This window comes from Dendrobates tinctorius, unplaced genomic scaffold, assembly GCF_039654945.1.
Source record: "Dendrobates tinctorius isolate UK_male_01 unplaced genomic scaffold, ASM3965494v1 ptg000031l, whole genome shotgun sequence".
Classification (NCBI taxonomy): Eukaryota; Metazoa; Chordata; class Amphibia; order Anura; family Dendrobatidae; genus Dendrobates; species Dendrobates tinctorius.
In genome coordinates, this window is record NW_027361699.1 from 9967750 (window position 1) to 9980486 (window position 12737).

General features: G+C 40.9%; 1 protein-coding gene across 9 annotated transcripts in view; it reads left to right on the forward strand.

Annotated features, from left to right (window-relative positions):
- Positions 1-12737, forward strand: part of MPDZ (multiple PDZ domain crumbs cell polarity complex component) — a 249883-nt gene that overhangs the window by 146174 nt on the left and 90972 nt on the right. For 5 of the 9 annotated variants that reach the window (XM_073572172.1, XM_073572174.1, XM_073572176.1 and 2 more), the window contains 2 exons: positions 546-744; positions 3446-3487. In XM_073572172.1, the coding sequence (XP_073428273.1) occupies positions 546-744; positions 3446-3487 (241 nt within the window). The remainder of the gene's footprint in view (positions 1-545; positions 745-3445; positions 3488-12737) is intronic. The other 4 variants (XM_073572173.1, XM_073572177.1, XM_073572180.1 and 1 more) reach the window with 1 other exon arrangement.

The following is a 12737-nucleotide window of genomic DNA, read 5'->3' on the forward strand; positions in this document are numbered from 1 at the left end:
CTTTGTCAGGAGGCAAATACTCTGGTTTCATATTACTGACGCCATTAAGCGCAGTGTCACATATCTCCCCTCTATTACCTTACCAATGACTTTGTCACAACGACCACATGCAGCTTGCTGCAATTTTTTTCCCCTCAGCCCGATTAGAGCTGAGGAATAATTCGCAGATGAGCACTGCCTCATTGAATAACATTAGTCAGAGTCCAATGAGATTTTTTTCTCGCGGTATTCTCGTCCAATTTATACTGCTACCAACAGATGGCGCTATAGAGTTCAAGTCCTCTTCCTCTCTGAAGAGGCAATTTGCATACCAATTTATACATTAATTTGAGCGAACCCTAACTCTTCTGTTGCTCTTTACAATGGTGTGTCGTTACAGAGATGTACTTGTATATTGAACATATATATAATATATATTGAATCTTGGCTGTAGGGAATATATCTAAAGTTTTTCACATTCATTGATTGTTGAATTCGTTTCCAGAATATATTGATAAAATAAATGAATAAATTAATAAAATTCTGTTTGCATTTCTGTTGTATAGGTATGACAGTAAGTGCTGATAAAGATGGCTCTGGTATGATTGTCCGCAGTGTAATAAATGGAGGCTCAATAAGTCGTGATGGTAGAATTCATGTTGGAGACTGCATATTGGCCATCAATAATGAATCTACTGCAAACCTAACCAATACCCAAGCACGGGCTATGCTGCGAAGACATTCTTTACTGGGACCTGACCTAAGGTAAGGGGCCACAATTTTCTATAACTTTTCAATATACTGCATAGTTCTGTTAATCTTGGGTGATTTTGTCACGTCTGCATCTTATTTATATGTCAGTAGTAGTTGCTGATTATTTATTGCATATAGATGTAGCAGAGCTTAATTTGTCAGATGTAGCAGGGTTGGGATTATTTGGTCCAACTCTTTGCGACACTGTGAGAAGGAACAGTGACCCTGAAAATACGGTCATACAAGCAACATCTTATGGAGCAAGAGGAGCTGAGCAGATTGAAATATAATATAAAAAATAAAAAATCCTAAAAAATGAAAGTACCATTTAGTAGCCTGTAAAGGATCCGAATCTTCTGCAGGAGACAGTTCGAAAATTCTGGGATCATGGCATGCTGTATGGCAGCTTTCCACAACCCTTCATGACAACAGTTGCAGTCAGAACCCGAGATCTCACATGCTATCGCAAATCTTAGCACTGTCTGCAGCATTACACAATAGATGCTGAAAACTGCAGTAATTTGAGATGAGTGGATCACTTAGCGCAACCGCAGTCCATGGTAGCGCAACACCAGTCCATGGTTCAGGTCAGTGGACAGGAGCTGTGCAAATTTTCTGACTTAGGTTCCTCAGTGGTGTGACGTCATCTGTGCAACGCACAGGTGATAAAGTGTCAGCAGAACAAAATGTAAGACTGAACTTAAGACTACCTTGGGATCCTGGAGGATCAGGAAGTTCGTGCAGCTTCTGCACTTGGCCAGAGTGCAGTGACATGAGCTGTGTGGACTGGGGTTGCATGAAGCAATCCACTCATTTCAAGTTATGTTATTGATCAATAATAACTGTTTCAAAGGTGATGAATCAAGAATGTATGTTATCCCAAATAAATAGGGAAGGTATAATAACTCATTGATCAATTGGGGTTTGACCGGTGGAAGAAAGCTGTTGGAAATTACAGTGGCAAAGTGTCACAGAGAATGAATGGAGTTGAGGTGATCATGTTCGACCTCAGCTCCACTGAGTTGGGTCTGAATAGCCCAGTTCTCAGGATTGATGGGGGTCCAACCGGACAAACCGCTAATGATCAATAAGTTATTCCTTACCCCATTAACAGGGAATAACTTTTATACTTGGTCCAACCTATTTCCAATGTTATTTTTTATTACGCCTATGGTCTAAATATAATTCACATCAACTGCAATATTTAGAAAATCCTACAAAAATTCATCAGTTGCTGGGCCTTGGGGATGGAGTTGAGGATCACTTACTTTTGCTGTGTATTTGCCTTTGTGCTGCTGCTTGTCTCTGTGTGCTAAACAAGAATGTAGAGCAGGAATCCCTCTCTGTGTGCTGGGATGTGTATAGGAGACATCATAGCATTTAGTCTTCACCCACCAGCTCAGAGTAGATTGTAAAAAAGAGATAGAAGCCCTAAAGGGATTGAGTGATGACAGTGAAGTATACAACTGATATAATGGCTGGAAATAGATGTAGTTACACCTGATAGATTATTCTGAAAAGTTACTCAAAAGTATGGTTACCCTTTAGCAATAATTTTGCACTGGACCCTGGTTAATATCACTTATAGTATGGTCTGAAAAGGTTAAATAGCATTCAGCTCTGCTACATCTGTACAGCATGTGTTAGGCTGAGTTCACATCACGTTTGTGATGTACTTTAAGCACATAATAGCGGAAAGCTCTTGATGCACTTTCTAAATGTGTTCAATGATGCATTGTCTAGCGGAGGCCGAATGATTCGCTTCTTGGCTTTCGTTTGGCCAGTACGCAGCATTAGACCCTACCAAAAGCATGGCATGCTCTTTCATTCAACTTTATTCAGCAGAACAAGCGTCTGTGCCCAGAGTATACATTTTTTCGGACTGTATAGGTAACGTGCTACTCTATCTATTAGAGGCAACCGTTTAGTACATACATACAGGCTATAAGCGTGATGTGAACAGAGCCTTAAACATTTTACAAAGTGCGTGGATTAGTTCGTTATATTCTTCTAAATTGTCAGAATTTAGTTCTTAGATATTTCAAGCTATTTAGAAAAGGAACTTAGCCTTGCAAATCTAGCTTTGAATGGTACAGCAACCTTGCTGGGGAGCAGAGTAAGAATGGGGAAATATCCAAGATGAACATATTGTGTATTTTTTTTAAGGTTTTTTTTTCGGGAAAAGGATGGAATGATTTCAGCTTGACAAGCTTTAAAACAGCTGGTTGGGGTTGCAGGTTTGCGTTGTTTTGCACAGAGAAGCAGCTGTGCGGCCACTCGCAGAATGCATGTCGTCCCACTTCACAACCCACCTTGCCAGAAGCTTCTGCTATCTGCGCTGTTCTAAGAGCCCCGGCTTTGCATACCGCAGCAGCTGCTTCCAACATCTGCCAGATAATTACCAGTCTGAAATGGAATTCACCTGCCCTCACCTAAAGAATAAATTCCTGATCAAGGGAGAGAGACGGATGGCGCGAACATTTCCTCATCCTTGTTAATAATCACGGCTATAGACACACAGAATGAGCAGATGCTTTCTGGGGGAGGTGTTGATAAAAGGGAGATGGGATTGATGTAGGAAAAAAAAATAGACAAAATCAAAAATTGCACATACTTTTAACTACATATGTGTGCTTCGCGCGTGCAGCGTGGGGCTTTGGCTTTTGTTAACACCATTGTAAAAAGATGCTGCATTATATGCTTCCCATTCTAGATCTTCTCCCGCACCCGCTGATGATCAGGCCCCATTTTATGTGTGAGTATCGGTGATCCGAAAGCTTGGCATGGCTTTGTCTCTTCACCTCACCTTTTCTGACATGAATTACTTTGTATCTTTTCATGTGTTCGTCCTCTCTCTTTTAACTCTTAGTATCACTTTTTTTAATTACACATGTGAAAAAAAAGAATTCCTTGTGTAATCTGACATTAACCATTTCAGAGTTCGTTTTTGTTTGTTTTTTTATTGCATGCACAATCTTCTTGGTCATATGAAATTCTCCCGTTTTCGACACCTACTATTGCCGTATTTCTCTCTCCTAACCCTTTTCTTCCCGCAATGAACTGTTTTCCTTGAAGAAAGCAGTGACTGCATTCCTTGTCGAGTAGTTGCAGCTGGAAAGAGCTAAACGTGGAGGAGGAGTGTAGGAAAGTTGAGGTTAATTTCAGGGAAAAGGTCAGAACACGTGTGCTCTTTTGCAGCCTCATTGTGTTATTTTGTGTTTTTTGATTGGTTTTTTTGTTTTCATTTTGAAATTTGTTCTATAATTTTTAATTCATTTTATTTTTTTATTGTTTGATTACTGTAAACTAAAATGTATTTAACAGTTTTTATTTCTGTAAGGCTGGTTTCACATTTGCGTTAAAACAACGCTGCGCCCTGCGTCATTAAGCCCCGCCCTGAGCCGGCTCCCTGCCCGCCCCATCCGGGATCACCGCCTACTTTCGCATTTGCACGCATGCGATCGGCGCACCCTATCTTTAGCATAGGGTGCGCAGATCATGCGCTGCCAGTGTGAAAGTAGCATGCTGCGCACTTTTGACGGTGCGCCGTGCGCGCCGAAATGCAGCATGTTGCATTTCGGCGCGCACGGCGCACCGTCAAAAGTGCGCAGCACGCTACTTTCACACTGGCAGCGCATGATCTGCGCACCCTATGCTAAAGATAGGGTGCGCCGATCGCATGCGTGCAAATGCGAAAGTAGGCGGTGATCCCGGATGGGGCGGGCAGGGAGCCGGCTCGGGGCGGGGCTTAACGACGCAGGGCGCAGCGTTGTTTTAACGCAAATGTGAAACTAGCCTTAGGCACGTTTACATGTGGCAAATTTTATAAAGAAAATCCATTCCACACATTTAAATATAGGTGCATATGTTTACATGAAATTTAGAAAGCCCCTTCATATATATAAGACAATACGTAAATTTATCCTATGAAAATGCAAAGTTCTTTTTTTTTTGCGAAGTTTGGCCTTTTGGTTCAGCTGCATTTATTAACCAAAAAAGTAACAGATCTATTAAAAATAAACTTATTAGGAAAATATTTGCAAAACAATGCACATCTCTTTTTTATTTTCTGCCAAAGAGATGTGCTTTTTAAGTGTAGAACATACATTGTTTGTCTCATTCAGGTACATGCACATTTGTTCCATTAATCCATAACTGAAATAAAAAAATCAAACTTAGGCCTGTTTCACACTTCAGTCTTTTGGCGTCAGTCAAAATCCGTCAAAGTGTGAAGAAACGGATCCGGTGAAGAATGTCCAAAAACTAATGCACCGGATCCGTTTTTTTGACGGATCAGTCGAAGCTGCAGGTTTTGGAATTTAAAGCAACAGGATTCAAGAGAGAAAGAGAGAGAGATTTTTCAGTGCCAGAACAACTTTTGTTAAATTAACGGAATGGAAAATCTTCCAGGCATGCTCAGTAGAAAAAACGGATTCCGTCATATGACAGACGGCGACGGATCTGCCGCCTATAGGTGTCCATTCTAGCAGGCAATTATCCGTCACTGTTCGCCTTTTCGACTGAGACAAAAAAAAGTTCCTTTGGACGTTTTTCTCGGCCGAAGGACACCGATTTTCCGACAGATCCGTCGCAAGATGGACGAAACGGAACGCCATCCGTCACAATCCGTCACTAATACAAGTCTATGGGGAAAAAGATGGATCCGCCAGGCAAATCCGTCGGATCCAGTTTTTTTTTGCTAACAACGGATTTTGACTGACACCAGAAAACTGAAGTGTGAAACAGGCCTTAAATGATAGCAGTTCATGCAGTCAGATGAGCATAAACATGTTACTTTGCATAGTAACAGTACAGTTTGTTGTTTAGCATTAGGCATAGTAGTAAATAATTTTGACTTTCAGCATGGTTCACCTGATCACTTTCAGCATGGTTGACCTGATCGTATATTTCTACATTTTACTTTTTGCTTTTTTTTTTTTTCTTAAAATCAAGCAAAAAACATTGTCAGATCTGACACAAGTTTGCATTTTGATGTCACAGAAAAAGACTATACTTTTTTAAGGACTGGCTAAATACCAGGTAGCCTCTCCTTGTATTGGTGTGTTTGGCCTCTTTCTGTGATATAATTTGAGTCTGATAAGTTTGTGCTCTTTATTCATTTTATTTAAATACCCCCGATGGGCTAATTTGTATTAAGGGCCTCCCAACTCTCCTGCATGTTCAATTTCTGACTGCCATTCCCATTGTTCTCGGGGAGATAAGCTGCTGCCAATGGATTCTGGCACCATTTTTTTCAAGGAGAGTTCCTGTGTATGGAGGATTCGAAAGACAACTTCCAGCCAAACTTTTACTCAGCTGACGGCTATCTGTTGTGTATGGGGCCCTTAAATGGAATCTGCCAGCAAGTTTTTGAGTTTTTGCTACCTCATCTGCAAGCAGCCTGATGTAGGCAAAGAGAAGCTGAATCCAACAATGTATCTTGGGTGCAGCCATTCTGACACAATCAAAGTTTTATGATTTAGCAATACAGCAGAGCTGAGAAAGCTAAACCCACCCACACCAGGCTCTGTATATACAATATTCATAGACAGTGAGCTACTTATCACAGGAGGGGGTGTGTTGAACTAGCATGCACATGCTCCTGTGTCACAGCAATGGTAAGCTCCTGGTGCTAAAACAATCACTGCAAGTAATCAAACAAAACCATGGAGGATGATAAGAAACGCATTGCTGAAATCTGTGTTTTAACCCCTAGCTCATGTTGTCTTCAGATTATGTGTAAAAACCTGCTGATAGATTCCCTTTAAGAAACAGATTTTAAAAAAGGATTTTTCTGAGCATTTGTGAAATTTGATTTTGACTTGATTTCTAATTATGTCCATCTTCCTTCCATCTTCATGCTCTGTTTTTACTCCATTTAGATGCTGCATAGTTTTGAAGTGCAAAAATATAGATTACAAAAATTAATATTAAGACGTTACAGGAATTGTTTGAGACCCTAAATTGTTATCAACTATCTTAGAAGTAGGGCCTATTTGTTGCTTCAGCTCATTCCCTATTCCCTCGATAGGTTGGAGTTGTGATATCATAAGATGCAATTAAGGGTCTATTCACAAATCACATTTTTGGGATTTACACAAAATTTGGTCAAAACTTTTGCATTTGATGCAACGTGTGAGCAACCCCGAAATGCCCACAATTGTGATTGTCAACTGGATGAATGTTGGACTTTCTCTGAAGTGACTATGGTAACTCACCATGTATCCTTTGTCCAAGAATTTGACAATGGAAACATTTGTAAGGCTGCATTATTCTGATTAGCCTTCCTTAACAATTCCATACTACATGTGCTGGAGAATACAAAATGTATTTAGCTCCAAATTGACCACCATGACATAAGTGGAAGGCCACTGGACCAGATACAATAGCCAAGAAGCCAGTCAATTGTATTTAATAGGAAAATGTGATTAATAAAAACATGTTTTACCATAAAACTATTTATAATAGGATTAAAATAAGCGAGTAAATGGCAGATCATTACTTTTTACGGATTCCGCCAGAATTGATTATTATTAAGCAAAATTCTGGAGAAAAAAGAGAATTTCCTCCCCTCCTCCTATAGACAACACATTTTGTGTTGAAAGCAAAATCTTGATCATGCATTCATGAGTTGTTTATCTGACTCCTACTCATTGGATGTCAGTCAAAAAACCCAGGTGCCAGGCAGTGGATCAAATTCATTTTAGCTGTGATATCGTCATGTTTATTGGCTAATTCCCAAAGCACTTGTGTTGGTAGCCACCAGCTGTGATGCTTGATTAAGGTGCTGGTGGGCTTCATGGTATTTTTATCTCCCTTGATTCAATTTACCGCATAATGTGAAATCAAATGAAAATTACGTATATTCTTCTGTCAGAGCAACGCTCTTCAGGTCTTTATTAGGGTGAGTGTATTATTGACAATTTGTAACTCATTCCTTGCCATGCAAATCGCATAAAACACGCTTTTACCCGAGAAATAGAATAATTCATTAAGACTGCAGTCATCCAAATGTACTCAACAGCATAATCTAGAAATTCAAACCCATTACCCCGACCTATACGTGTTTTCTAGGACATGGATCATTTGCGTCTGATGCTGAGCCTCATGATGCAGATAGCACCGTAAGCCTCTCAATAATGGATTTAGAGCTTTCGATAATCTCATTCCTACCAGGCAATGGTCGGCTTCAGGTGACTTGTCTCTGGTTTTGGCTAAAGCAAAGATTTAAAGGGAACCTGCCATTCGACGTGCTGCACAAACCATGTTTTTTCTCTTCTGCTACGTCCCTGGCCAGCTTTTCACCGCCGTGTCCCAGGTGATTGAAACGTTCCTTCCTATATCCACACATGGAGGAGAGACCTATCAATCACCCGCAGCGGAGCAGGGCTTTTCAAAATGTTTTTTTCATGAAATGCCGGAGCGTTTCAGAGGAAAACATATTTAGCTGTAATTGTGCAACCAGACTCTGATTGATGTTGCTCCTTCTTTAGGCAGCATGAATCGTGTGACAGGTTCCCTTTAACTAGAGTTTGATGACGAAGACAACACTTGAAGGGGTTTTCCCATGAACAAAGTACATTTTAATTGATAGAACTTGGAATAATAATAATCTCCATAATTGGATGTGCTAAAATAATGTCCCTGTGCTGAGATAATCTTATACATGTGCCCCTGTTGATTACTGTGTAATGGCTGTGTCTGACCGCGCAGGGACATGCTCTGATCATACCACATCTCCTGGGCAGGGGAGGACGCAAAAGAGAATAAACAGACATCACAGCACAGGATCACAGCGGATTCTTTTTGTGAGGTAAAACATTTCACTGCTTGTGTTTAAGCAATGATTTACCTCACAGAAACAATCCGCTGTGATCCCATGCTGTAAACTCTGTATATTCTCTTGCTTCCTCCCCAGGAGCTGTGGTATGACCAGACCATATCCCTGTGCAGCAAAAGACAGCCGACAGCACAGCAGGAGTTTTGTGGATGCAAGCTCCAAGTTCACAAGCCCAAGTGAACACAAATGTCCAATAAAAAGAAAGAGAGCAGCATCCCACCCAGGTGAAAAATCGTGTCAAAGATTTATTCTGCCAGTGAAAAAATACAACGTTTCGGCCATATTGTGGCCTTTTTCAAGTACAGCATGTAGTTCAAATGATGACCTTTCATGGTGTGGCGCAGCCAATTACCACTTCGGTAACACCCATTACATATAATTACAATAAATACATAGAATTACATCCATCAGAGTCTTGTACATGTAAATCAACATAATATCATGTAAATTTTACTCAACATTGTATCGTTAATATAAATGTAGTAAAATTAATCCAAATGTAAATACAAAGTCCCAAAGAAAGCCCACCAATCGATGTCATGCATCAAAATAACCATAGCAATAGAGTGCCAATCAGAAACAGCGGTACAAATATGACTCCACATGATCATAACTGCCAATCAACACCCTCATTCCTTTAGGCGCCCAGTTGCCAATTGTTTTTATTTACTTATCCTGCACAAGAGCCGGAGACTTCCCTCTCCTCCCCCTGCAAACGTTAACAAAGTGACGTCACACGCTGACGCCAGGTCGCATGCCAGGTCGCATGCCGCGCAATGACGCGCCCAACGTGGCCACCCCACATGCGCCGTGTCCCCGACAACGCGCGATCACATGACGCGCCCGCCGCCTAACACCGCGCTTGCGCAGTGTCACCCAGAGGGCACAATCACATGATGCGCTAGTCAGAAACACCACGCACGCACAGCACCGTCAGAGGGACAAAATCATCCACAGCGCCGGTCGCGATCATAGCGCCTGTGCAGACAGCCCCTACATTTATAGTAAAACAGGGCATGAGCTCACCCAAATAAGGGGGGTCTTATATTTCTTTAGAAAAGGAATATTATATGCGAAAATAAAAAAGACTCCTAAAAAAAGGAGCCATTCATAGATCGAATATATTCAGCAACCACATCCATGGTAACTTCCTAATCCAAAGAATAGACCACCATAATCGAATCATTATATATGACAGAAAAACATTTAGTGTTGGCAACAAATACAAATTACAAACGAAACCAAAATATATATAGCAGGAAGAGGGCACGGGGAATAACAGACAACAAAATACCTGTCGCAAAGTCTTCATGATTCGGGACTGTTCAGTCCCCGTGTCCTCCGACCGCCAAAGGAAATCTATAAAAAAAGAGCAAAACACAAAAATTAAAAATTAAAATACACCATTAAAAACCACATAAACTCCATAGCCAGGATAATGTTATGAGACGAGGAATTAGGGAACACATATTTGTAAATTATAGTCCAAATTTAGACCCTTCGGTTGTAATATATCCCTGTACAGTCAGACACAGCCATTACACAGTACACAGCAGTGGCACATTTATAAGATTATCTCAGCACAGGAACATTTTATTTAAACACATCCAATTGTGTAAATTATTAATATTCAAACATCTATTGATTAAAATGTACTTTGTTTGTGAGACAACCCCTTTAAGGACTTATGTACACAAGCATTACAGCTATGTGTATGAACTGTGTATTTAGAGTCATGCACCCAATTGGGATCCATCTTGTTAAATCAGAAAAATCTTTCCTAATGGCCAGGTTGGCACCATCAAATTATGGGCACATTTTTATATCTATGTTACAACCAAGTGTCCCAGCCTGACCATGGGGTGAATATTATAAACCAATAGTTTGGGTCAATAAAGCCGTGCTTGGTGTCACGTGGACTCGTCCTAAGTGACACAACCCGCAGGTCGGTAACTAAAACAACAAGACACGGCGCTTGTAACTGTCCTGTGTGACACGACCCGCCGGCCGGTAACTAAAACAACAAGACACGGGGGAAGGGGAAACAGTTACAACGGTGGGCACTGCGATAGGGAACGGGGACGTGGAGACCTCCTCACCTGTCGCCGAGCCGGAACCTGTCACCCTAGCACACCCTACACCTATCCCTTGCTAGGGAGCTGGGTGGTGCAGGCACTGGCCCCACCGCTGTACTAATACACACCAGGGAAAAATACAAACAGGGATAACAGCACTTAGCTCTGCTCTGTTGCTCTTGCTCACAGCAACAGAGTCCAGCACCAGAATGCAGCTTTCCTCCTGAATAGCTGCTACGTCACCAAGCGTTGTCAGAGCTGCAAGGAACTCCTCACTGTGTGTCCTTCCACACCAGGACTCTGACCGTGCTGTAAGGAACTCTCTCTAGCTCCTTCCTCCACCAAGGATGGTTGAAATGACCAATATCACCAACAACTGCTCATAGACCAGGTGACCCTATATAGGAAAAGGGAATGGTTAAATGGTCAGGGGCCAAAAGCTGCTATAATCCCAGTGACCACCGGGCGCAAAAGGCAAAGAAAAGAAAACATCAAGTGCAATGACCCTAACGGTCACCGGGGCAAAACTAGAGCTGAAACCACCAGCTTAAGGAAAAAAAAAGGTTACTAGTGCTTTTATCTGTCATAATCCAGCATGGATCATGACACTTGGTCTGTGCAAAGCACTGACACTACATTGATAAAGGGTGAATTAGAAATTTGATTGATTGAAAATGGGTTCCATTTTTTTGAATAGAACAGTTTCAGAACTTTCCGCAAAAACTTTGCAGCGCAAACAACGTGTGGACCTCCCTCAAAGTGTCCAGTATTAAATATACATGTAAGGTTTCATAGACGTCTTAGACAGCAAGAGCATGAAGCCCAGAGTGCCACAAAAGTCCCTGATTATAAAGCCTAAGATCCTGTCTGTAACACTCTCGTCTCCCATCAGACATTGCTTTTAATAGAGAATACCACTGATATACAGCACCCAATAGGTCATGTCGCTACTTTTATTTTCATAGAGATTCCAAATTAGAAATAACCTCTCTACGTGCCAGGAAGAGTATGGCATGTAAGTAACGATAAGCGTCGTATTACAAATTCCTGTTCGCAGATCTGTAATAAAAAATTACATTGACCTGAAAAAGTGCTTTATGCTGTCTCACATCTTCAAACACGGTGAATGCAGTTGTTTCCAAAACTGCTCTAATCCATAATATAGAGAATATGTGGCACATATCTTAATATTCAATAACTTTCTTTCTCCATCTTATTTTGATTTCCATTTCCAAACATTCAAAATTTGAATACTTCTAAGAAGTTATAATAATCCCCACTGTGAATAACGTCCAAACTGCGACACAAGCTTTAAAAAGGTATTCCCATCTCCAAGATCCTATCCCAATATATAGTAGGTGTAATAATAATAATATTAGCAAATTCCTCCAGTTATAAAATGTAGTATAGTTCTTCTGGTTCGCTATGTCTCTTTTCTCATGTGTAGGTATTGTAGGACCTTAGGGTATCCGTGGTTATGACGACTGATATAGTGACAGTTAGCTAGTTTCTAGTAGTCGTAATCATGGATACCTAAGGTCCTGCATTGCCTGCACATGAGGAAAGAGACATAGCAAATCAGAAAAACTATACTACATTTCTAATGGGAGATATTTTCTAATATTATTGTTATCACACCTACAACATATTGGAGATAGGATCTTGGGAATGGGAATACCCCTTTAAAGCTCGTGTCGCAGTTTGGACATACTTGGTGCTGTTTTGCTATATATGCTGCAGATCTAGCAGTTCTCTGAATGCTGAACTCTGTATAACCCCGCCCACATGACTGATTGACCGTTTTCTGTGTACACTATACTGCCAATCAGTAGTGGAGGCGGGGTTTTAACTGATGAATATGGGGACTACATGGCAGCAGTTTTACTAGTCCTCTAGTGATGACAATCTACACATCACTGAAAACGGGATCTGCGTCTCTATTATACTGCTCTCAGATAACATTCAAAAACCTGATGGCAATTAAAGCCACATTTCTCCCCTATCTGTTACATAGCAGAGATGGTGAATACACGATTACCATTTCAAGATTTCATTTCATATGTTCGCTATCTAAAAATATCAGAATGTAT